The sequence below is a fragment of the Pseudorca crassidens genome, chromosome 8 (genome assembly GCF_039906515.1).
Source record: "Pseudorca crassidens isolate mPseCra1 chromosome 8, mPseCra1.hap1, whole genome shotgun sequence".
NCBI lineage: Eukaryota > Metazoa > Chordata > Mammalia > Artiodactyla > Delphinidae > Pseudorca > Pseudorca crassidens.
This window is the reverse complement of record NC_090303.1, coordinates 94,775,842-94,802,610: the sequence shown is the minus strand read 5'-3', so window position 1 is coordinate 94,802,610 and position 26,769 is coordinate 94,775,842. Positions and strand designations below refer to the sequence as shown.

Here is a 26,769-nt window from a genome sequence, read left to right as displayed (position 1 = left end):
GCAATGCTTTCTCACAGATAGGAAGCTTTGGACAATTTCAGTGCTGTAGAAGAACATTTTTTAGATATTTTAATCAAGTTTTCACTTTGCTTTTAAATCAGTTTTTCCTCAAGCCTCATAACTATTGGAAAATTACAGCACTTATTACTTAAACTGATTACTATCACGTTTTACATTGATTCAAAAGCAATTTTAGCAATACTCCATAGTTACTATGGCTATTTTTTTGGTAAATTTTTTTTGAATTTTATTTTATTTATTTTTTTATACAGCAGGTTCTTATTAGTTATCCATTTTATACACATCAGTGTATACATGTCAATCCCAATCTCCCAATTCATCCCACCACCACCACCATCCCCACCATTTTCCCCCTTTGGTGTCCATGTTTGTTCTCTACATCTCTGTCTATTTCTGCCCTGCAAACCAGTTCATCTGTACCATTCTTCTAGGTTCCACATATATGCATTAACATACGATATTTGTTTTTCTCTTTCTGACTTACTTCACTCTGTATGACAGTCTCTAGATCCATCTACATCTCTACAAATGACCCAATTTCGTTCCTTTTTGTGGCTGAGTAATATTCCGTTGTATATATGTACCATACCTTCTTTATCCATTCATCTGTCGATGGGCATTTAGGTTGCTTCCATGACCTGGCTATTGTAAATAGTGCTGCAATGAACATTGTGGTGCATGTGTCTTTTTGAATTATGCTTTTCTCTGGGTATATGCCCAGCAGTGGGATTGCTGGGTCATATGGTAGTTCTATTTTTAGTTTTTTAAGGAACCTCCATACTGTTCTCCATAGTAGCTGTATCAACTTCCATTCCCACCAACAGTGCAAGAGAGTTCCCTTTTCTCCACACCCTCTCCAGCATTTGTTATTTGTAGATTTTCTGATGATGCCCATTCTCACTGGTGTGAGGTGATACCTCCTTGTAGTTTTGATTTGCATTTTGTTAAATTTTTTTAAAAACTCAGCCTGACAGTTTTTATGCAATTCAAGATTGACAGTATGGTTCATACAGAGATTTTTAAGATACCTAACTGTTCAGGCTGAAATGTTGACATTTAACTTTCAGTGTTCATCTTTCTACAGCTTTAGATAAATAGCTTCTATAAATTGGTAGATGTGTTAGAGCTTAGTAAAGCACAGTAGTATTTCTTTATAAGATTTCTTTAACTCAAGATTGTCTGTTGGCGCCTTAACGTCAGTGTTCATGTTTAAGAAACAGAACTTCATGACTGAGGATGGAGTTTCTCACTGAGGCCAGGGGTCAACTTCCAACTGAAATGGAAGGGATTAAATTCCGAACCCATTGAGGATCCAGTCCCTCTCACACTCAGTGTCTGTGCAGCTGCCTGCTCTTTTGGTGACTTCCTGCTACTGTGGAGCCCAGCAGAGAGAAATGGAGAGAAACCAACAGTCTGGCATCGGGTCCATTCAGGTGCTAGAACAATCTTTGAGGAACGTAGTAGAGAAGGGGTCATAGGCCCTAATAGTAGTTGTCAATGCCTGAGAAGAAAAGTGTAACCACAGAACTGTGGGCTATACATTGCATACTCTTAATAACATACCTGCTTATAAATCGTAAAGTGTGGTTGACCTTGTAGCACTGTACCACAAGGGACATGGCTGGTGTCAGGGAGCCAAGAGATAAATTAACTCAGTTTTAAAACCTGAATAATCAACTATACTCCAATATAAAATAATTAAAATTTAAAAAAAATACATAAGAGTACAGGGGAAAAAAAAACCTGAATGAAGACTCATTTTTTTAAATGTCAATGGGCAATACAGAGCACTATACCCCACTTAATTGCATGGAAGAAATTGCTACTCCAAAACAGAAGAATGATGTGATGGTTTGTTCAATGATTTATTCAATTTGTTTGTTTGTTTGTTTTGCGGTACGCGGGCCTCTCACCGTTGTGGCCTCTCCCGTTGCGGAGCACAGGCCCAGCGGCCGTGGCTCACGGGCCCAGCCGCTCCGCAGCATGTGGGATCCTCCCGGACTGGGGCACAAACCCGTGTCCCCTGCATCGTCAGGCGGACTCCCAACCACTGCGCCACCGGGGGAGCCCGATTCATTCAATTTTAAAAACTTCTTAATTTGCTTTTAAAAATTAAGGGAAAAGAAGAAAACAAGGCAGCCAAAAAGCCTACGAGCCATGAAGAGGCTAACGTCATCAATATGACACAACTAGGAGTTCTCAAATGCCTTTACGACCAACATTATTTTGTATCATAGCTTGGCCATTATTAGCTTTTAGGGCCATGAAGCTGGGCCTTAAAGCCAAGACCTGTTAGTACCAGCCTATTGGATTCTCTCTCCTATCTACTCATGGTTTCCAACATAAATTTCGTATTCTTTGTTAGTTGCATATTTATAAAGATGAGTGCTTTACTCATATTTGGCTTTGGACAAGATAAAAACCTTTATTTACAAACATTCTAGTCCTTTAAAAATATATATACAGAGTAAAGGATTTGGATAAAATAAGTTAAATCACAGGAAGCAAAGCCAACGTCTGTTAAAATCAAGGAGAAATTGGTGACAGCCAGAGAATCAAAACCAGTTATAACAGTTACAAGAGGCTCAAAGCAAATAGATTGAGGGACAACAAACCACATCAAATTTCCCTTGAACCCTCTACCCAGTGGCTTTGTTCCACAAGTTCATAGCCAGCTCAGAAATGTGAAGTTATGTAGTCTTATTTCTACCCACTTCATATGGTGGTTAAGTCATTAACTTAATAAATACAACATCAGAGAAAGGGGTTGGCTCCATTCAGAGAATGCAGTAGGAAAACTACTTGCTCAAAGTGGCTGAAAATTCCTTGAGGAATAAATTCATCTAACCTGGGAAAGGTTGTTGAAATCCAGGCACACTTTCTTGTAAGCTGTTACCTCAACTCAAAACCAAATTGAATTCCTTTCTGTTTGCCCGGAGAGTCCCTGGGATCCTTGATAGGTAGGTAGGCAGCCTCATAGCCCACAGGCTGCACAAAGGGCTGCTTTCAGTTCGGAGGTCCATGCTTTCCCATTGCGCACCAACAAATCTGAGAACTGAACGAACTGTTGACAGGTGGTGTTAGGAATGTAGCAAGAGAGAAGAGAAATGGCTACCAATGATAATACCTACGACCATTGCTGCTAGGAAGTCTTGATAGCTGTAGGATCTTGGCTGAAAATGCTAATTTAGGAGTGGCTTTTGAAATCTTTGGGCACCCAAGTCCATTAGTTTCTCCCTTTACAAGAGAAAGGTTGACACAGTCGGTATCTATTTGGGGGATAAAAGGTGAGTTGGTGTGAAAGGAGTTCTTATGGGGAAGACTGCCCCCAGGTGAAGCTTGAAGACTTGGCACTCTTTCCTCCCACCAGGCGTTTGGTGCTTCTTGATCCCGTGGGGGTCCCAGAGACCCCAGGGACACTGTGGCATTCCTTGGGGGACTGGGCCTGCTGGGCTTCTTTCAGTTCCCTGGAATTAAAGAGGAAAAATGTACGTTACTTAGTCCTAAATTAGAGATAATATTTATGATCAAAACTGATATAGATGTGGCATGGACATACATACACTACCAAATGTAAAATAGATAGCTAGTGGGAAGCAGCCACATAGCACAGGGAGATCGGCTCGGTGCTTTGTGACAACCTAGAGGGGTGGGATAGGGAGGATGGGAGGGAGGGAGACGCAAGAGGGAGGAGATATGGGGATATATGTATGTGTATAGCTGATTCACTTTGTTATAAAGCAGAAACTAACACACCATCGTAAAGTAATTATACTCCAATAAAGATGTTTAAAAAAAATTAAAATAAAAATTTTCTAAAAAGTGAAAAAAAAACTGATAGAGATTTTTCTTTTTATTTCAGGATTTATAGAAACAAGACTGAATTATACACGGAATAGAAAATTAGCTCTTGTGATTATCTTAAAAAATGGCTACTTCACACATGCCTCAACACACAGCAGGCTTGGCTTACTGAATTCTACTGATTGGGGCATAAATGATCTTTAAAATTAAAGAAAAATAAGAGAACAACTCTAGAGGCTATATATGAAAGCTCCAGGGGTCTGCGAAGCGCAGCCCATGGGTCAAATCTGGCCTGCCATCTGTTTCTGTAAATAAAGTCTTACTGGAACTCAGCCATTCCCATTCATTTGTATATGGTCTATGGCCACTTTCACATCACTCCAGTAGAGTTGAGTCGTTGCAGCTAAGATCATATGGCCCACAAAGGGTGAAATACTACTATACAGAAAAGTATGCCAACCCCTGGTCTAGACAATTTCAAAAAGCAAAAAATTATTGAGTTTATTAGGAAGGATTACCTGACTAAAGGCTCAGTTAGAGCTTCCACAACTCATTGCCAAGAAATCATTTGGGGGACTTTTCAAACTAATCATTTTAAGATGGGTTGTGCAGCCAAAAGAAACTGGACCTCTAAGTTTATTCTAGACAAGGACCATTTCTCGTCTGCTTTTATATTTTCAACAGTTCACAGTATGTAATAATTACTTTAAAATGCCTTCAGAACCGTGCTCAAACATCACTTCCTGACCTTTATAATACCAAGCCCACCCTATCTAATTAATTAATTTGTTAAATGAAGGAATAGGTTAATAAGTAAATGCATGCATGAATACAAGCTTACATGCGCAAGTAATAGGACTGCTTCCTTTGGCTTGGAAAAATACCTCTTTCTCTAAACATTTGCCAAGACAGAATACCTGCCTGCCCCCAAGATTGAATGGATCTCTAATAGATATCTTCCCTCTTTAACTATGGTTATCTTATATCGGGTGATCATCCACCAGTTACTTTAAAACTCTGGTCACTCAGAATCCTGCTAATTTTTCTTTACCAGTTGTATTTCCTTGTATTCATTTGCACTGACTGGAATTTTCTCTCTCAAGCCGTTTAGTCATGGAGCATCCAGCCCCTTGTTACAAAGGGCCCCATGCTACTAGCCTCTTTGTGGGCAGGGGCCCCTGTGTCATACTGTTGGATTCCACTCGAATCCATAGAGAAGACACATCAGACCAGTCATGTCACTGTGAGTAGTACATCAATAGATTCTTTCTCAACTCCAGCATCCAAAATCTACCTTTCCAGTGTGGCTGTCTTGAACTTTTCCAAGTTCAACTGTTGCTGAAGCTCTTCTGTTTTCCCCAGGGAGGGACAGAGAACTCGACTTTTGGCCAGAGCTGCTGCAGAAGGTCTCTCTGCTGGATCGGGGTGGATCATGTTCTGATGAGGTAGGACCAAAGAGGAGGAAATAGAACCTTCACTGTTGAGAAAAATCTGCCCACCCAAGCCAACTCCAACCCAGCTTCTGCTGGTGGATTTTGTGAAACTCGCTTCTCCTTTGTGCAAAGGGAAGAAATAAATGAAAACTTAGCTCCACCTGGGAGAGGAATATCATCCTTATCTGGTAGCATGAGCCATCCATACCTTTGAGTTGTCCTTAAGTAGCATATTTTAGAGCTGGATGAATGATGAACCAGCTTAATTGCCTTAATTTTAAGCAGGAAGAAACTGAGGTCCTGAGATAGAAAGTGGCTTGTCTCAGTTATTGACAGGCCCAAGACTAAAACTTGGGTTACCCAACTGCTAGTTCAGCTCACTTTCTACCATAACATGCTCATTTTTCACTTAAAATTAATTAAGGATATCCCACCATGACAGTATTCCTACAGCATTTATCTTCAGGTAGAGGATGTGTATAGCCTAAAATGACTGGAATACAGTTGAAAATACCTAATATATGGAAATTAGTAGTGTTGAATAATGAAGAAAACACTGACCCTTCCATTTGGGGAGCAACGTTCAGAGCCAGCTCCACCACTTATTATGAAACCTTGAGCAAATCACGTACCTTTACTGAAACTCAGTCTCCCTTTCCTATATTTAGGATAGCGATATTCACCTTCTGGGCTATTGTGAGAATTAAATGAATTCACATATGCGTATTACCTAGCACAGGGACAGCAGTGAGGTACTCAGAATCAACTAAATCTAAGAGCAATTTACACATAGAAACAGGTGATTAGGCTATGAACAGAAGACCACTGTGAGGAAAGGTTTGCCTTCTTTCAGGAAAGCAGAAGTGAGGAAGGACAAGTTTGGAACTAAATTTGAAGTGTTCAGGTAAACTGTGAAACTCAAATTTAATCTCCAAGAGAGCAGATATTTCTAAGGCTATTTTAGGGATTCTAACCAATCCTGTTCCTTAAGCTATGAAGTAAGTCTTACATATACATTGCTTTTCTAGTATAATTCTAGCTTCTTGACAGTGTAGGTATTCTTGTACCTCTCTTTGTTTCAACATAATACCTTCTTTTCCTTGTCCCTTCACATACTCAGGTATCATTAAGGACAAGGAACACATAGATTCCTAAATTAACATTATGCCTTTCTTCTGCTCAAATAACTGGTGGGATTGTCAGTTATCCATCAATAAAGTAACTTCTATTTCCTCTATACAAGCAAAATTCAGTTTTTTGAGTAACATCACTGTTACCATTGACTGTAGTTAAAACCCTGACATAGGAGCCTAAGAGCAGGTTTGATTCTGGAATTAATCAATTATCGAAAGTGAAATACAAGTCAAGGAACTGCTCTGAGTCTTGGTTTCCTCATCTGCCCACCTCACGGGGTTATTAGGAAGGGTAAATGAAAAATACAATAGGAGTTTTAAACTATAACAAAAGGTTTTCATGATATGCTCTAAGTTTCCTAGAGAACCTTTCAGTCTGTCCTGTTTTTCTGGGCTTCCTAGTCATGCTTCCCTGCTGTCAATGGCACCATCATTTCCCTTTTCCCACCTACTTGCCATTACATTTTTTAAAAAACAGACATTTCCATCCTCTCTTCATTTCATTAGAGACACCACCTTGAGTAGTTGGTGAAATTCTTTGGAGAGCTCCTGAGGAATGTCTGGAAGATTCCCCTCACGGATGTGATGCCACGCAGCCCCATTGGTAGGTAATGACTCTGCTCCCGCAGCCACTGCAATGGTCAATCCCAAGGCAAATATGTCTGCTTTAGGAAGGTGCTGATAATTCTTCAAAACAGAAGACAGGAAGGCCGGTTAGTTCGCCAAGTGAAGGGAGTCTAGACTAAAACACAACTGGTAAGAGAGATTCATTTGAATGCACATGAACTTAAACAGACGCAGTGGGCAAGGTTATATCTGCTGTGGTTAGTGGTCTATCTCTAGGGAAGATAGTGGTCTATCTCAGGGCACAAATCCACTTGATTAGCACTGCCCTGCCCCAAAGAGTCTGAGGCAGAATCTCAGCGCCATTTTGCTCTCTCAGGCTCAAAGAGGCTTGAAGCATAGATTGTCTGATCACACATAGGAAAGACTCCTCTTTTTCCCCCCTGATTTTTATCCTGTAGAAAGTTATATCCTTCCTAGGCCAGACTCACAGACATCTTAGAAGGTGAGCAATAACTGAAGGTCATTCCAATGACCAAAGCTGGAGGTGCTATCAAAAGGATAGTAGCATGATAAAGATGGGTTCAACCAATAACAGCTTCCTTTCTACTAGGAAATCCGTAAATTTAAGAATTCTAAGAAGTAGAAAGGACCTTCACGAAAAACAGTAAAAATTTTGATTAATCCATGTTTGAGCCAGCTTTCCCCACGCTTTTTTTGCAAAAGTTTCTCTCCTATCTTTGGTCTCCATTCTGGATAGAAAAAGGATAATATAAATTTAAATTATAAATATATACTTTTCATTTCCTGCACTGTCAACATTCATTTGAAACTCAAAATGTTCAATGGATTATAAAATACCCTCCATTTCCCTAATCTATACCTCTTGCAAAATCTCATTAGCCAGGAAGCGACTATCTCCCTCTTCCACTTTGGGCTTGCTTATTGATGTCACATGACCCAAGTCACCTAAAAAAAGAAAAAAAGAAATAGAGTTCTTTAAAAGCATGTCTTTCTTAAAACTGGAATAAATGGAGTAGAGTCATCAGCATAAATTTTATAGGATAATAGTATACCAATCAGGTTACAAGACAGACTCACCAATTTTATACATCACATTGGCAGAGAGAAACCAATCAGCTTCATTTTCAATCTCTTCTGGGACTACTGGAGAGTCACTTTGCATCTTATGACATATGAAGATGTTACCTGAAAAAATACAGAATTGTCGTTAAGTAATGAATCCTAAACTTTTTCACCCGAGATTCTTTTCTGTAAATAACATTTCAGTCACCCTCCTTTTCTGTGTGAATGTAACAAGACTACCAAGGTTTCTTTTCTTCCATGGAATCTCTCACACTACTCTGAACAGCTGAGTGATTGATAATACCTATTTCAGTGAAACTTAAACCTCAAACATACTCCATCCTCTGAAGAGGCTGGTGGCCTCAAAACAAAGAAATAATCAAAACCACAAAATAGTAACAACATTTCCTCGCATTTCACATTAATGAGTGCCTAAACCATTCATTTCTGCTCACTTCGATCAGGGCTGAGTTAGAAAGAGTAGAGCACTAGCTGTAAAAAGTCAGGATGCAGCCAATATGCTGTCACTTATCTATGCGGTAAATTAAACACTTATTTTCATACTTTTGCTTCACTATCTGGGAGTCTTTACTCTCTGTCCTCTAGGCCCGGGGGGAAATGGTTAAAGCTCTTTAACTGAAATTTGGGCAGGGGAGGGGGAAAGGGGAACTGATGAAAGGGATTCTGCCAGCAAACAGCATCTTTGACACTTGATAGACACGCAGGCACAGATTCTGACAACAGTGGGGAAAGAACTAAATACGGCCAGAGGAGAGCTGTACTGACTAGGTTTGATGTCCAGGTGCGCCATGCCAGAGTTGTGGATGTACTTAAGCCCAAGGGAAATCTGTAGAAGGATGTCTTTGAGTTTGCACTCTTGGAAATGATTGCCAGACTTTGCATTTTCAGATATAGCAGCTTGCAAGCTCCCACCTGGGAAAGAAAAACAGAGAGTAGCCCCGCAAAATGAGAGAAAAGGTATGAATCTTATAAATGAAAGCATAGTACGTATTCAATAAATTCCTCATGAGTGAACGCAGTCCAGCAAGTATAAACTGCTTCAGTGTCAGTCTGAAACATAAGATCTGATCCCTGTCTATACCATAGACATATTGGAAAGAGGAATTAAAGGCCTTTAAAGAGGAAAAGAAAATGCCATATCCTAGGTATCCAATATGTGGCCCTATTGCTTTGAGTATGCCCCAACTAACATTTTAAAAGCTTTACCTAGTTATTAACCAGAAGGCCAATCAGGCCTAGTCATGTAGCTACTATGGTGTTGAGGAATAATTCCATGTTGGTATCAAGTTAGTAATTATAGGCCATTAGTAATTTTAATGTAATTGGCTTCAAGTTTCATTCCATTAAAATATATATCATGAGGGCTTCCCTGGTGGCGCAGTGGTTGAGAGTCCGCCTGCCGATGCAGGGGACACAGGTTCGTGCCCCGGTCCGGGAAGATCCCACATGCCGCAGAGCAGCTGGGCCCGTGAGCCATGGCCGCTGAGCCTGCGCGTCCGGAGCCTGTGCTCCGCAACGGGAGAGGCCACAATGGTGAGAGGCCCACACACCGCAAAAAAAAAAAAAAATATATATATATATATATATATATATAATGGTATATATATATATCATGAAATAAGAACATGTAATGATTGCTGACCCAAGGAAAATATAAAACCTCCATATACGCCTAAACCCTATTTGAGCCACCGTGTTTGTATATCAACTATTTATCATTGTTATCAATAAAAAGATAAGGCCCCGGCTCATCTGACTACCTGATCTTAGATGCTCCTATCCTAAGTTATTAGAATGCTTCTGAACCCTTTGTTTCATTAATTAGCATTTGTTGGCAGCCTCTTCAGTTGAATTAGAGACTCCTGGGACCCCCTGTCAGAAAGCCCACAGCTCCACCCTCCAAGTATATATCAGAACAGGAGGATCTGAGATGGTAACTGTACTTTTAAGAAAATCGATATTTTAAAGTATCTATGTGAAACTGAATTTAAAGCTTGAGCTGCCATGTTAAAATAAGTTCAGAAAGGAGAATTCAGCCCCTTTCAGAAACACAAAAAGGGCTAAAGTAAAGGTTATTTTTTTTTCCCCTGGGAGTCTTCTGAGAAAAGAATTTATGGAATGTCAGAGACATTAATTAGAAAGGAAGAATAAGTAAAGAAAGAGTGCGTTGTGCTTGTTAAAAGTGCAGTCACCTCAATACTAAGTTTGCGGATAAGGTTATGAGCTGCGACAAAGCCGCCGGGTCCCCACTAGCCCCGGTGTTCCTTTAGGACAGGGTCCACGGTTCATTCATCTTCACTGTGCCAAGGTCTGGCATGTAATAAGTATTTTCTGAACTGAATGTCTATTCTGGCAACAGGGGGAGAAGAAAGGCTGAGTCAAGGACCCTATGAAAGGTATGGAAAGAAAGAAGCATCCTAGGTTACTTAGGATCCACTTAATATGTTCCTTTAGATTATAAGCAGAGGTATTTCTAATCCCCTGAAGAGCTGCAGATATTTAGTAAGGGTAACTAGACCAGTACTAGCAGCACTTTTAGTTACTTAGAATCTCTATAGGTAATATTAAAGATAGCCAAGAGGTAATTAGAAGAGTAGAAGTTACTGGAAAGTACTCGTTTATACGACTGTATTAGAATATCCTCATTTTGCTAGAGCTAAAGCTGGTTGTCCACACACTCTTATAGAAGAGCATAGTTAACAGTTCTTTACTAAATAGTATTAACAAGGAAGTATGTGTTTATAGACATAGCAACACTGAATGAACTGTAAACTTAATCCCTCCTAATCTCACCCAGCTGCACTGGAGCCTTAACTCTGTAACCCAAGGTACCCCCTGGAGTTGGCTCCTGCCAGCATGGTGCCCTAGGAGGAAACAGCCAGCTCCTGGCAGCTCTTTTCAAACCACCTTTATGAGATGAGTTGCTGAATTCCTTCCTTTAGATAAAATAAAGATACTCACCCTACTTGGCAGGAAAAAAAAAAAAAACTTAAGAAAAACATATCCATGTTTTCCTGTCTGCTCGTGAGGCCTAACAGATACCGAAACAAATAAATAGCAAATGCCTTCCAACAATGAAATGCAAAAAGCAGGCCAACAACTCAACAGGATATTGTGTTCATACATTTGTATTCTCACAATCTTGATTTTAGGTTGCCACCAACAACACAAAGCATATTTTTCTGCTGGTAAAGTTGTTCCTTATTTGGTGGAAAAATATAACCAGTATTCATGGTGTTCCACAGAAGACACAGACTTCTGAATGTCACGTCACTTGAGCAAGTATGAGAACCACCATTCTAGGGGAACATGCCCTGTAAAACTTCCGTGACAGAGACGTCAGAAGAAAAATACTGCCTTTAGGGAGAGATTAATCATCCAGTCCTGAATCGGTTAGAATCCTGGTTGTTGCAGAATCAGCCAGCTACCGGAAAACCTTCAGATTTCTGAGGCTGGCCCAGAGGTGGCTTGTAGGGGATCTTGGCTAGGGTGTCAGAGAAGCAGGGAACTTTTGATTAGTTCAGGGTTCAGGAGGGACAGGAGGGGAAATCAGATGACTGTTAGCCTCTAATAGCTAAAATCTAAGTTATCAAAATCATCTAACTTATAATCAGAGTTAACACCATAAGAGTACATGTTCCAGCCGGACTACTATGAGAGGCTAGGGGTGAGGGGTAAGGGTGGGCATGGGGAAACAGGGATAAGGATGAAGAGGTGAGAAAGAGGGAGAGGATGCAGTGGGGAGGGAGTGGAAAGAATGAGGCACCGACTACTCCACTACTTTACACATACTTTGGGCTTATTATCCTTTACTTAGAGCCATCAGGCAAAGTCTCAACATGGATTATCCTTAACTACAAACAAGGTATAAGGGCATGCTTTATTTTCCATGATCAGTTCACATATGAAAGGTTCAATGTATGTGAATTACATTTTGCTAAATCACAGTCCCATTTTAATTGGCAAGCGTTGAGTGAAGCTGGTGAACCTCCATGATGAACAAACAATGATTCCCCGTAACCTATCCCATCTAGTCAGACTCACTGCCTGGCTTTCACGGCTCACTGCAGTCTTCCCACCCTTTACCTTGCTGATCTTATTTCCTCCTGTAGGGTCACCTCAGGCCTGTTAGTCTCCTTACCATCTGCTAGGCCAGACCCTTCCCAGCACGGTGCTCTTAGCCTGCCTGCTGTTCCCCTAACTGGGTGGTCTTCCTTCTCCTTGCCTAAACTCTAGTAATCCTTCTGCAAGGTCTCATTCAAGTCTTACCCCCTTTATGAGATTTTCTCCGGATATGCTAATGCCAAGTATTATCAAGTTCTTACTATGTATTGGGACTTGATATTGTGCTAGCATTTGACATATATTGCTGCTAATTTTCAAACTACTCCCTTAGGTAAATATTACTGTCTCTTTACTCATTGAGATTAAATGACAGCCCAGGGATCCTACAACTACTATGTGACAGAGCTGGATTTTGAACCCAGGTCTGCCTGACTTTAAAGCCCAGGCCCATCCCACCACACTGCCTCTTGTTCACATTCATCCTCTCTGAACGCTTTGTATCCACAGTTGTACCATACGGCTTTGCATCAGATTGTCTCTTTTGTATTCATTTTAACAGAGGATATGGAATAAAGCTCCTCGAAGATAAGGACTTACTTACCTTATCTCACTCTACAGTATTTCTCACCCTAGAGCTTAATACAGTGTCAAGCCTATAGAAGGTATTGAAATGTTGAAAAGAATTAGAAGATGATTTGTAATAGATCACTTCATCTTATTCTTTTTGAAAATTTGAAACTTTTACATTGCCCCAGTTAAAATTTACATTGCCTGCAGGTTAAAATTAGTTGTGTTTCCCTTTATTAATTTTTTAATTTGATATTCTCTTTGTTAGTAGCTAAATGTCATGGAAATAAAATCAATCTTCTTTATAGAGAGAGGGAAGAGAGAAAAAGAATAGGGAATCTCAGGTTATGATAAGAGGAAATTAAGAAGAGAAGATGATAAGAAAGTCTCAACCTCTCATTCACAAGTATAATGAAAGGGTCCATTTTTTAATCCCAAAGAAACTATTAGAAAAAGGGATTTAGGGTGAGCTTATTAAGGAAAAAAACTCATGAAGTTCACAGGTAAGGCTATGAGAAAATCAGGCTCTAAGGAAACAATAAGGGAAATGCCAAATCATTATTTTATAGGATATGTCTTCTATACCATTTTCTATGTTTTTAGCAACTCGTAATGTTATTTACTTACCTACTTATAAAATCAATCATGTATACGGTGGTGAAGCTTTATCAGTGATCACTGCCCTCAAAAGCCAGGCTGGACATACATACTCAGGGCTATCCAGTGGTCATCAAACTTACCCAAAGACAGACTGTACTATTAAAGAAGCACAGGGTGGGTGCACATGTTGTGGGGGGGATGCCGTTATCCAATATTACCGTGGCTAAAATATGGATTGTAAAATATGGATGCATCCTAAAATGATGGCAAGCTTCTATTCAACTGGTAGCACTTTTGTACTTTACCACTGAACATTTTGATGAAAATGTATTTCTGAGAATAACAATACACAACTACTGTTATGTCACCCCTTAATCATAGATTAGAAATATTAATCATGGATTAGAAATATGTTAATCCGAAGGACCACTCTTTATAATTTAAGTAGCCCAGGAAAAAAAAAAGGTTTTACTGGTTACGGTGTATATATGGTCCTGAAGGACCTAGGAGAATATATCTGAGGTCACTAAGTTTCAGTCCCAGCACCCCACCCCATGCCCTTACTCTTCTGAGAATACTTAAAGCTCAAAGGTCAGAAGCAGCAAGAAACATGAACAATCCCCAAACACAGGAATCCACTTCAAAGTTAATCAGAAGTTGGCTATATAAGTTTACCACCCCTTCCCCAAAATCGTAGGGACTATGGCTTACATCTTTTAGAATACCTAGTAAATGGTGAAAGGATGATTTACCATTCAAACCACCAGGGTGAAAGTTTTCTCTTTAAGTAATAACTAAAGTGTGAAGGATGTGATAGCTTCTGTGTATTAGCTTTGCATCAGCTTTGAAAGAAACACATAACAGCATAAGCCTGAAATTCCTTTCCAGCTCAACTCATTTTCTCCAGCTGTCTGTTTCCAAACAAAACAGTAGTACAGACTTTTAGGTATGACGCTAATATACCTGCCATAAGCTACAAGAAGGAGGCAGAGATTTTTTTCTGAAGACTTAAAAGTTCATCTCCCTCTCCACAGATATGAGACCACGTACTTACCATTGCAGTATTCATTCTGAATGACCATGTGGTCATCTTCTGCCCATGCAGAGTAGTAACGTACCACATGGGGGTGATGCCCAAGCACGGCGTGAGCATAAACTTCATGCATAGCCAAATTCCTAAGAGACGGAAAAGCACTGAGAAAACTGAATCAAGATAATAGACATACAAAGGCTTTTAAAAGACAAGCTCTGAGGCATTACTAACAACGGCAGAACATTTACTGAGTGTTCACTGCTTGCTTACTATTTTATCACATTTAATGTTTGTAACGCCTCAGTATGATATAGTGGCAAGGATTAAGGCTTTAGAAAGTTAAGTGACTGACCCAAAGTCAAGCTGGTGATAGTAGATCTAAGACCAGAACCTTGGTTGTCCTGGACCAAAGTCCATGGTTTTTTGATTGAACATGACATATGTAGAGAGGAATCTTGGGTGGTTATTACCTCAGCAGCAGACCTGCTTTGATTCTTTTTTTTTTTAATAAATAAATTTATTTATTTATTTATGGCTGTGTTGGGTCTTCATTGCTGTGCACGGGCTTTCTTTAGTTGTGGTGAGCAGGGGCTACTCTTTGTTGCAGTGAGCGGGCTTCTCATTGCCGTGGCTTCTCTTGTTGCGGAGCACGGGCTCTAGGTGCGCAGGCTTCAGTAGTTGTGACACGTGGGCTCAGTAGTTATGGCTTGTGGGCTCTAGAGCTCAGGCTCAGTAGTTGTGGTGCACGGGCTTAGTTGCTCCACAGCATGTGGGATCTTCCCAGGCCAGGGCTTGAACCCGTGTCCCTGCATTGGCAGGCGGATTCTTAACCACTGCGCCACCAGGGAAGCCCAGAGCTGCTTTGATTCTTATTTTCACATTCTTATTTTAGATTGTATCACAATCTAAAAACCCTGATGGGCTTAAGAAGAAATGGACTTGATGGTGGATATTGTGATGGGCCCTCTACCTTCCCTATGAAGGCTAAACAATCATTATAGTCAATATTAAACTCAGCCAGTATGATGTAGTCACAGGGGCAGTCTTGGGGGGCAGATATTCATTATGCAATAGGAAATCCAACACACAAAAAGCAAACTATAGTACTTGATCAATTTCATTATTCAAATGAAGAATTCCAGAGACTGATGTCAGATTCAGCATTTTAGTATTATATTCCCCAGAGTTCATAAAAAGCAGTGGCTGAATCTGAAAATATTTGTTTTCCTTGTGGAAAGGAAGAACTCTTGAACATTTAGTTCTGGGAATGAAATTTAAATTTTTGTTAGTTTTTCCTTGCTTACAAGGAAGGAAACTTTGAAACTTGACTATTGAATTTATTATTAATGCAAAGTAGAGATAACCAGTGAGTTAATAATAACTTGGTAATATTTCTGTTGAACTAAACAGGCACCAGAAGATCATTCCATAAATCTATTTGTTAAAAAAAAAAAAAAACAGTAAGATCAGTAGTAAAAGCCACAAGAACTATAAAAAAACAAAACAAAAACACAACATGATCCCAAATGCTCATGGTATATTTCAGGAAATAACTTATCTCTGATCTTGAAAATTCAGAAAGGTTATGAATGTTAGACAACTTTCAGTGGGTCGGGGGTGGGGGAGGTGATTAAAAAAATGTAGCAAATGACGTCAGTGCCCTGATTCAAAATGCTTTGACAAATCCAAGTGTGTATTTCTAGTACATTTAAAAGGTACTCACTCATCTGATGATCCTACCAAAGGTTTCGTGGAGCGTTTTATTGCATAAACACATCCATCCAGCCTCTTAATGCACTTGTAGACAGTACCAAATTCCCCAACCCCGATTTTTTCCACCTCCAAGAATTCTTTTTCATAGCGGGAAGCCATGTTGGTTTCTCGTAGAACACATCTCTGAAATATTTCAGTAAAAAAAATAATTCTCCCTAACATATTGTGAGAATAAAATTAAGGCATATTATTCCTAAACTTCTCTAAGTTTTCAAAAAGCCTTTTGAGGCAAATTCATCAATATTCTTGGTAGAAAACGCCTCTGCAACCCTGCCACAAATGCTGACTACCTTCTCTGTGTTCTTTATAACCTGTCATACAACTCTGTACTGACATTTCTCTTTGCTATATTATTACATCTTTTTCTGTATTATTTCCTCTGTCTGGCCATACTCTTCTTCCCTATATGTGCCTAGAGGGGACACCTCACTCACAGCCAGAGCTACTGTCCTGAGCTGAAGGAGCGGGTGGGCTCTTGGAGGAGGATGTTAAACAAAGAGAACACCTCTCTTTGACTCTTGTTTACTTGTCTCACAGTCTGGCTGCTGCTGTTTCATCTCAAGTTGAATAAACATACTGTGTTCAGTTTGCTTCCCCAAAAAATCTTAGTCTGGAGAACAAAATTGTCAAATTGATTATTTCAGAATGTGTGCTCAGATACAGCAACCACTCCCGCTACTGGCCAACTAACGACATCACTCATTGCTCTGCTAGTAAATAACTCGAGCAAGTCACTGAACCCCTTTATCAGTTTTCTCATTTGTAAGATGAGGATCATAGCAACTATGCAGCAGGGTCCTGTCAAACATCACATGGGAATTATATATGCTACAAATATATATATATATAAAATTCTCAGTAAATGGTGGTTATGATGACAAAAATATGCGGAGATTTATATGAATCTCAGTCCAAGCTGATTCGTCTCTGTGAACTCATCTTTTCCCAATATCCTCCTTAGCAAGAATTTCTGCCATCCAACTTTAAGTGTTTAAAATATCTTGACTCTTACTAGCTCTTCATTTTCAACATGCAGTCCCAACCAGTCCTCATCAACAAGATCTATAATTTCCCTTGCCCTTAGCCAGTCTCAAGCTCTGTTTCCTCCAAGTCTGGATTTGCTACAGCTACCAGCCCTCTCTCCATCTCCTCTAATAGGAAGATTGCTTTTGCAAAATGATGCTGTAGAATCAGACAAACCTAATTGTTTCCCATGAGGCACCCACACTTTTTTTTTTTACTATTTTATTTATTTATTTTTAACATCTTTATTGGAGTATAATTGCTTTACAATGGTGTGCTAGTTTCTGCTTTATAACAAAGTGAATCAGTTAGGAACCCACACTTCTGATCAGAGGCCTGAAGGCGCTGGTAGTGCTTACCTGCTACCTTACCAGCCTCATCTCAGACACCAAGTACCACCTTACCATCCATATCACTCCCTCCCCCTCCCCCTCCCCGACCCTCCCCCTCCCACTTACATGCACTGAACATTATAATATCATGAAAACATGCCTATGTTCAAGCACCTTAATGGTAATTTAATATTCCACTGACTTTAAACTATAATTTACTTGGCCATTCTTCTATTATTGGACATTCAGTACTCCCTTTTTTTTTTTTTGCTATTACAGTTAAGGCTGCAACAAACATCTCTGGTATTAATATTTACAGCATTATTTTCTTAGTTTATATTATCAAATGAGGGATACTAGATCAACATTATAAAAATCAATGGATACTGACACATTTAAGAGGTAAATTTTACGTCTAGACCTCTGGCTTTATGCCCTTTTTCTCTGTTTTGTCTTATTCATTTTTGGACCTTAAATATCTTGATTTTCCCTTCACTTCTTCTGGCGTATATAATTTTTCCCCAGATCAAAGACAGTAGCAGTAGCCTTGAAGAATACTCCAAGGTAATGGTTCAGCAATAGATTTGTTAGACACTGTCTGCTAAGGTAACAACTAGCTAAGAATATAGACCCTGATAAGAGCCCAGATAAATTTAGCTGCAAAACATATTTACTACAAGGTATGTGGAGGGTTGGAGAGGAGAGAAGGGAGAAAGGAGGGAGGGAGGGAGAAAGAAGGAGACATTAGGATGAAATGACTGTGTTACGACGGCTGGACCAAAGAACTGTGCTCACCTTGGCAGGCAGCCCTTGTTCTACCTTGCCTTCTCCTGGACCAGCTTCCTCACTTGGAAAAAAAAAAGTGATATCAGAGTATGATTAGCACTTATTGAGCCTAGTACTATGCTAGGTTTGGGGGCTCTACAAGTAAATACGACAATTACTTCCCCTCTTCAATCTATATTTGGGCACAGGGATAAACAGAAATTTTCAATACAAGAACTTAGGACAGGATAAAAACAAGATATCGAGGGATACCATAGACAGCACCCAATTCATTATTTGAAGAGTAAAAGCCTTTCCCAAAAAAGAGGACATGTAAGATTCCAAGAATGAGTAGGAACCAGCTAAGAGAAAAGAACAGGGTTTTAGGCAAATGGAACAAGGTATGCTGAGATGTGGATCAAGAGAGTGCGCAGAACATACCTGAAACTCTAAGGGGTCTTCACCACCAGTATACGTTTCCCCTGCAACACCCGCCTCCCTTAGAACCAGGCCTGTCTTAGGGTCACAAGCCAACTGTAAGTATAGCAGAATGTGCTCTAATCCTGGCTAAGATGTTTTCAATTACTTTTCATTAAGCTGAAGTCTCTGACGGACACCCTCTTTGGCACGAGCAGATGCATCCTGGATCTTTAAGCAAAATTTCAGTTTCTAGATCAGCCAGCTAGGTTCTTCTTCTGGACGAGTACAGGGTAGAAGGGGCAAGTGGAGGACATTACACACGTGCAAATTAGGTGATGCAGGACACTTGTGACTTACATTTAATACTACATTCTAATACTTTATAAAATAACAACGCCGCAGTGAAGAAGAGGGGAAAATACCCTCTCAGCATCACTAAGTTATTGTACTAAAATGTCATCACTTTCAGGGCCAGGAATTCAAATCAGCAGTCTTTTCCTGCTAGCTTCAGTGAGAGGTGAAGCCATTCACTCTGAAGGTTTACAAAGATCCTAAAGAGCTAAAAGCAGTGGACTAGTAACAAGAATAGACCAGTGTGCTTGTGCTGAAGTCCCGTCTACTTAAGATCCAGGAAATAGTATTGAGAAAAACCTATTCTGGCTACAAGGCTGATTAACATGTAGTCATGCATTCTGAAAGAACACAGCACATTAACTGTTCTACAGGCTTTTAGATTGTTAGCTGTGTGTTTATTCTGCTGAGTACATCTAAGCATAAATGACTGGCCTGTTTTAGAGGTGCTTCCAGTCTATAAAAAAGCAGCATTGAGGATACAGTAAAGAAATGTCCCTGAGTAATCTGCACTCTCCTTATTTAGGTGATTTCTACCATTCAGTGGCCTTTGTGGAACAGTGCAGCTGGCTTTCCATTTATTAGCACCTCCAAAAGCAGCACTCTCTTTTTCTCTTCAGCCAGCCTTCCATCACCTGCAGAGAAGTGCAAATCCTTGCTCTGTAGCTCTCATCGCCAGTCACACCACTAAACTCAAAACAGCAATATACTCTCTGGAACGAGCACTACACCTTCCCCAGCTGCTGGACTCGTAGTAACCAGAGGGGAGCCCTTGAGTGCAGTTCCGTAGCCCATTCAACGTCCTAATATAAGACAGATCTATTGCTTACTCTGCCCTGTTCTTTCAAAGAGAAGGCATTTTACGGTGCACTTCAGAATCTCTGAACACAAAGAGATTTCTGTGACAAAGAAGGTTAAAGCCAGCGCTGACATTTAGAAAGGAGGGAATATATAAACACGATGTCGACTCATTCAGACAGACTTCTTGTTTATTCCTAATGTTTAACACTCCCCCTTCCACTTGGCAATAGTAAGATCAGTTCTCAAAAGTCATAGCAACAGGACACTTACAGGTCGCCTCGGGTTTTCCGCTTGCCATTGGATTTAAGGAATTGTTTCCTATAGGACTCCGGAGTGAAGGGATTAATATTGACCAGAGCCAGTGAGGTCATCGCATCGGTGAAGGGACCAGGTGTGAGCTTCAGATGCTTAGAGCTTCGGGAGGGGAGCTTCCCTGTTGAAGAGATCCCCGACTGGCTCACCTGGCCCTGAATGAGGATGATAAAAGGCAAATCAGAATGGAGGTAATTTTTAAAAAATGGTTCTGTATCAGTTAGTTAATTAATATTTGAACCAAAGAAAGTTATTGCTGAAAGATACCCCTTAGAGGGTATCTGGTTCACTGCAAACATTGTAACTGGCTCTCTTATGAAAAATACAGATTCCCAGTCTACCTCTAGATATTTTGATTCCTGGGATCAGCACAGCAATCTGTACTTCTGTTAAGCTCCACCCTCTTCCCCTGGGCGATTCTGATAGTCAGCTATGAGACCACCAATTCTAGTCCTACCTCCAGCTTTTTAAAGATGACCTTTCAGCTTAGACAAATGAAAATGACTCTAGAAGACCTGGTGCTTATGTTCTCAGACTGTATAGTTAATTTCCCCTCAATTATTCATCCCAATATTTGTTTGGTACCTACTAAGTAGCAGATGCTGGGTTAGGTGCTGAAGGGACCAGAGGTGAATTCTGGCTCTTAAGGAATGCACAGTCCATTCATCAGCAGTTCATTGATGTTTCAGAAATAATCACTTTGTAAGGTAAAGATTTCATAGACTATCTAAACATTGAAAAAGAAGTTTCCAAGTCCACTAAAAATGTAGCACAAATTGAGAAAAGTTCCAGGAAGTGGGGTAAGGAGACTGAAAAGTAATACTCTAAGCCCTTAAGATGCAAGGCTTTGCAGTGGCTACAGCTAGCATACCAGTCAATAGGAAAATGTGCAGGGCTTACCACTCCAAGTGGGGTACAGTAAGAGAACATCGGCCTAAAACCTAACCAGAACTAAATCAAACGACGGAGGGGAGAAATCAAAGACAACGAATTCTGATGAGACGGCAGAATGCTATTATGACCTAAGTGCCAGGGGCCAGAGGAATAGCTGGTAATAGATCCTCAAGAGGACAGTAGTAGACACAGGGGCCATGATGTAACCTCATAGTGTCATCATTGTACTGTGAGGCTCTTTGGAAAAGAATTCTGTTTTGACATTCTCTGCACACGACTTTCAAGTGTAGAAGCAGAAGCTAGATTACAATATGATTCAGTATATAAAAATGTAATTGAAGAATGTGAGGCTACAAAGAATGGCTATTAAACTTACTAATGAATACTCATTATTAGATTAATGATAGAAGCAGAAATACTCATTAAATGATTGATAGAAGCAGAAATGAAGGAAGCTATAGAGTACACGTAGCAGCCTAGCATTTCTTTAAGTGAAGAAAAATTGACACAGTCAAGAGTTTTGCCAAGGGTTTTACATATGTCTTAGAGTTCAGAGGGTCAACAGCCCTGGGGATATTATCAGACAAAGCCATCAATGACAAACAATTTTCCCATAAGTTTATTGTAAGGGTTGAGTATTGGTTCAAAAGAAATAAAACTATACTATATGATATTTCTCAGTTGTCAATGTGATTCAGGAAATGAAGTTAGAATTATAGTAAATCATTTTCTGAAACAGTTTTCTTGTGATGGTGATTATCATATGGAAAATAAAATGCATCTGTCACATATGAAACAGTGGGGCATCCACACCTGGTATGTTTCACATAGTTCCAGTTGCTACAGTTTAAGGACAACAAAAAGGCCTAGAAACTTTTCTGATAAAAGTAAGGAAAAGTATTCCTATCAAGGAAGACTATCAGAATTCCTAGTCTGGAAATATGAGGGCTGATAGATTTTGTGAACTCCACTTACAATATAGCAAATGATATTATGTTAATATGCATTTTATTGCCAAAATGATAGAATTATGAGTAATCCTTTTGAAATCTAAAAGAACACAGCTTGCAACAAGATGTATGAAAGTGAGTTCTGCCTAGAAGTAAAGTAGACTGAAAATTTCTGGAAAGATGACCAGGTTGAGAGTATAAACGTGGTGCAGAGAGTGTAGCTACTTCTGTATAAGTAACAGCTCTTACTACAGACAATTAACAGAAAGGAAATTTGGGGAATAGCTCCTTGACTTCTGAAGATGGTGAGAGGAGAGGGAGGCAACCTCCCACCAAGACACAACATCACAGGGACTGGGAAAGGCTTTAAAGGCCCAGTTGGTACAATTAGTTCCCTGATGCTTGAATCCCTGGTACAGTGTTTTTCTACCAAGCGGTCATCAAAGGGCGTTGAATGCATTTAGCCACAGGGACCTTACCATACCCCCTAAGGACGCTCTGCTATCTCTAGATAATTGTGCCAGGAAGTCCTTATGGGGACCCGAAGTCGCCTCCCATGATTTCTGGTCCTATCCCCTGAGCAAGGCTGAACTAAGCCAATCCTCCTTTCCTCTGCATCCCTGTCTTTAGCACAACATTACGAATTATCATCCCCCTGGCCTCTCTCCTCTGACCTTGATCCAAACTATATTTTTTGTAAAGTGTGTACTTTCCCAGTTGCATTTCGAGTTTCCCTCCCAAATGTTGTTTTCTTTCTGTCCCTCAAATCTTGGCATCTCTAGGGTCCCTAGCTTGGACCACTCCTCTTCTTACTCTGGCACACAGACTGTGTAAACTTATACACACCCATGGCTTCAACAACTTCCTAAATGCTGATGATATCCAAATACAGATCTCCAACTTAGGTGGTTTTCCTGCATTGCAGAACCACTTATCCAACGATTTACACCACATCTCTTTCTCCAAACCTGTACATCCTCTAAGGTCACCTACCTTGATTCAAGGTACCATCTACTCTGTCAAACAAGCAGGAAGCCTCACAACACCCTAGGTCCCTGCTTTTCCCTCAACCCCTCCATCAAGTCAGTTAGCCATTCCTAAGCATCTCTCAACTCATCACTGTCTACCACTATCCAAGTTCAGGCCCTTCTTTTTTCTCCGTAGATCTATTATGAATACTGCCCTGCCCCCATGGTCTCTCCTACTCCATTCCATCCCTCACATGAAGGTCATGATTTTTCAAAACTGCCTCTGACCAAAACCATTTAATGGCTCTCTCAACACTTTCAGGATAAAATCTCAGTGTAGCTGCTACCTACCTACTCTGGCCTCACTGCCAGACCCCTGCTACTCTGAATAACAAGCGGTTTTCCAGGTGTAGCGTGATCTTTCCCCTCCATAGCTTGGTAGATGCTTTTCTCTCAGCCTCGAGCTCTCACTTCCTTCTTTTCCTAGCAAACTGCGAATCATCCTGTAAGACTGCTCTCAAACATTACTTTCTCTGGAAAGGTGTCCTGGATATCTCGAAACTTAATTCCCCACTATTTCTCATCATGCTCTACAAGTCCTCCAGCATACCTCATCTGAACTTTATTTACTGTTGTTATTTACCTTTATTCATTCTATAGGCACTTTCTGAGGTAGTGAAGGGTTTGCCAGCAGAAGGTCTGCTAGCATATCAAGGTGTTCAATTAAGTTTTCAATGAGTGGATGAAATACACATACCGTGCCATGTCTCCTCCTGCTTACGCTTGCTCTGAACTCCATGCTCCTAGCCCACTCTCCCCATAATTTCCATGTATTAAAACCATACCAACTTTCATTGCCCTTCATATGCTTCCTTCACCTTCATTTCTTTCCTGACTACCCACTGAGAAGCAGTCCACCCAGAGAACTCTGACCACTCTTGAATCACCTCTCACATAGTATCCGTAGGCACATCTCCCCTGCCAGAGACTGCCTCGTGCTCCCAGCCCACAGTGGGTTCTCAGAAAATAAATGGTTAATTGACTGGTTACTGGGACCATTGAAAAACCCACAGGCAGACGCACGAGCGTATTCAAGTAGTTTGTCTACTATTCAAACAAGAAGCTTAGTATTTCCTGGTAGTTGTGGTACCCATACTCAGCAGGTACAAAAGAGACCTGCTGACAGTGACTGTGCTGCCGTCAGTAGCACAGATGTTATTACGATGATTTAAGCACCTCAAGCTGAGGCCGCGGGAAGCAGAGCTGATTCCAGGCCTAAGGCTCACACACCGCGGCACCAGTCTATTAGAGGTAACCCTGCCCCAGTCCCGGCTTTAATAACATGAATGATATAATAGGAGCTCAATCACAGCAAGGATAAAGGAACCTGCTTACTTGGGACCTTTACCTAGTTGCCATCCTCAGCTTATAAAGGAGTATCAACAAGTTACCTCTGTGTTCACATATAAGAGCCTGTACCTCACTAGACCAAGGAAGGGAGAGGACTTCTTTCTGGAAAGAGCAGCAGCAAAGAGATAAAAAATACGTTAAATAGTGAATGTGAACATTCTTATATTAGGAAATATTAGTAAATAATCACAGAAGAATAGAGCCGGTTGGCGTAATGGCAAGAACAGTAGACCAAGCCCCAAAGATCATGTTTCTCAGTCCTTTCTCTGCCGTTGCCTGAGCTACAGGCCACTTTCTCTCCTGAGACCTTGGTTTTCTCACAGGTAGAGTACAGGTCAGGCTGTACATCTCAGTATTTTTTCCAGTTCCAATATTCTTTCACTAGGACCTTTTCCCCACCCAAGATTTATCTGTGGCCTACACCAATGGTTTTAAGAAGACAGCTGGCAAGACACTTAATTCTGTTTTCTGGTAACTTTAAACTCTTCTTCATTTTCACCAGGAAATACGTAACTGAAGATAGATACAGCCTGTGAAACAGGTCTGTCACACATACATAGGACTGGGCCCTCGTTCTCCGTCCGCCAAAGGAACACAGACCTCAGCGGCCTGGCTCCCTCCTCCCCAGCGATGGACTTACTTTGGGAGTGAAGGGGCTCTCGCAGCGTGGCGGCTTGCCCTTGTCTGGCGGGGCTGGGGTTTCAGGACGTGTGAGAGAGTGTGACACTGGAGTTCTCAGACCCTGACCTGGACTCGCTTGGCCTTTTTCCTGAAATGTGTTGAGGTCACGTACGTCACTAAGGGGAGTCCTGACAGGTGTAAGCTCTGCCGCCTGAACAGATCCTGAATCCTGAGCTCCAGGCTTCTCTGGGGTTTGGCTCTGGGGCTCCTTGCTCTCTTGTGTTTCCTTTTGCCCTTCGTTCTCATGCTCTTCCTCACAAGAGGAAAAGTTTAATTTCTGCTTCAGTTCTTTGTCCTCATCGTTGTCACCCATCTCAGCCAAAGAGCTTTACAACCTAGGCAAGGAGACCTCTCAGCAGGAAACACTACAGAGCTGCAGAAATAAGGAGGAGAAAAAGTAACCTGGCAAGTTCCCTAACTCTAGCCCCGCTTTCCTTCAGCCAACTAACAGCTACATGGAGACACACCCTTGGTTTACTCACTTAAGTACCACGTATCTGTGTGATCTCAGCTTCTCCTTATTTCCATTCTGATTAAAGAAGGCTCCAGTAACTCTTTGAGCAATTAAATCCAATTATGTATAGAACGCTTCTGGATATCCCACAGTCTCCCTGAACCCATGTGCAACAAACTACTAGGGAAACAGTTGGATTCTTTAATTTAGCACGGCTTTAAAAATACATATTCGCCAACTGGGAATGAGCTCATTATTGGAAAGAAATTATTTTCACTCTTTTACACCTACCATTTAGAAATATCACCCTCTCCTCTCCCCCACTTCCCACCTACCCAGTGGCTAGCAGTAGTTCCTTAGAATTCAGTATCACCTGGATATCATAATGATCCTTAAACAACCGCTAACATATCTTGGTGGGAGTTCATCTCCCTAATAGAGACACACCTGAGATCTCTGCCAGATACACCTGTCCTAATTCAGGCACCTCCACACCCTCCGCCCACCCCCAGGTATTAGCAGTTAAAGCTTTTAGGGAACCGGACACATTTTCACACTGAAAAAAAGAAAGGTAGAAAGGTCAGCAAACAGAGAAGCAGATATATGTATCACTTGAAAAAAGCAATTACTTGGGCCCCAGACACCTTATTGTGTAAAATATGTTTTCTTACTGTTTAGATATCTTTAACATACATTATTCAATTTCTTTCTCAGAAAGGCCCCTATGGAGAGGGAAAAAAAAAACAGCTCTTTGAAGAAAAAAAAAGGCCACCAATATCACTTTGTAGGAGAAACCATGTGAAAGGCACTACATGAAAAAGGAAAATGACGTACATGAGCCCCCGGTGCCCTCAGGGGAGACTCTGGAGGGACTGGACATGAGGAATTATTTACACAACAAACGTGGACCCACAGAGAGGTGCTGAGGGTGAGTTTGGTCTTGACTGAAACAAATTCAATGTCCTTTCTCACGATCGTCTTTGGTTACTCACTGCCTGTCACCCATCTTCCACCTTCTCTCTCTTCACCAATCCCTCCGCTCCTTTCTTTTTTCTCTCTCCTTTCCCATTTCCCACCTGAACTCATGAGAAGGTTAATCCAAGTGGAGAGTAACTGGGGTGGGGGTGATTGTGAAAGTGTTTCTGCAGCTAAACGCCTTCTCATGCCCCAGCTTTTTGTAGATGCGCACACCACCCAATCATTCCTTTGTCCTTCCCCAGTCCCTCTGGCCACGCAAACTTTCCAAATCACTCAACAGGGTAGCTCACTGCTCACCTTTGTCAGACACTTGGCATCCCACAGGGGCCA

The 26,769-nt window shown here is 40.8% G+C and overlaps 2 protein-coding genes across 4 annotated transcripts in view; one reads left to right on the top strand and one right to left on the bottom strand.

Moving 5' to 3' along the window:
• DENND11 (DENN domain containing 11) overlaps positions 1–26,769 on the top strand; it is an 87,245-nt gene that overhangs the window by 3,314 nt on the left and 57,162 nt on the right. The window contains exons 2-4 of one of the 3 annotated variants that reach the window (XM_067747217.1): positions 5,188–5,270; positions 6,899–6,995; positions 26,176–26,389. The exons of 1 other annotated variant lie outside the window; for it this stretch is intronic. The gene's annotated coding sequence lies outside the window, so the exon portion shown is untranslated. Of the gene's footprint in view, positions 1–5,187; positions 5,271–6,898; positions 6,996–25,280; positions 26,390–26,769 lie in introns of those variants that run through there. One more of the 3 variants, XM_067747216.1, reaches the window with a different exon arrangement.
• On the bottom strand, positions 2,547–25,320 carry WEE2 (WEE2 oocyte meiosis inhibiting kinase). The gene is made up of 11 exons (XM_067747236.1): positions 24,967–25,320; positions 20,063–20,259; positions 18,251–18,302; positions 16,051–16,223; positions 14,349–14,470; positions 8,828–8,974; positions 8,057–8,164; positions 7,839–7,924; positions 6,908–7,078; positions 5,120–5,262; positions 2,547–3,488 (listed from the first exon to the last, which is right to left on the bottom strand). Exons 1-11 carry the CDS (start codon positions 25,318–25,320, stop codon positions 3,332–3,334), a joined length of 1,710 nt encoding a protein of 569 aa, XP_067603337.1. The 3' UTR covers positions 2,547–3,331.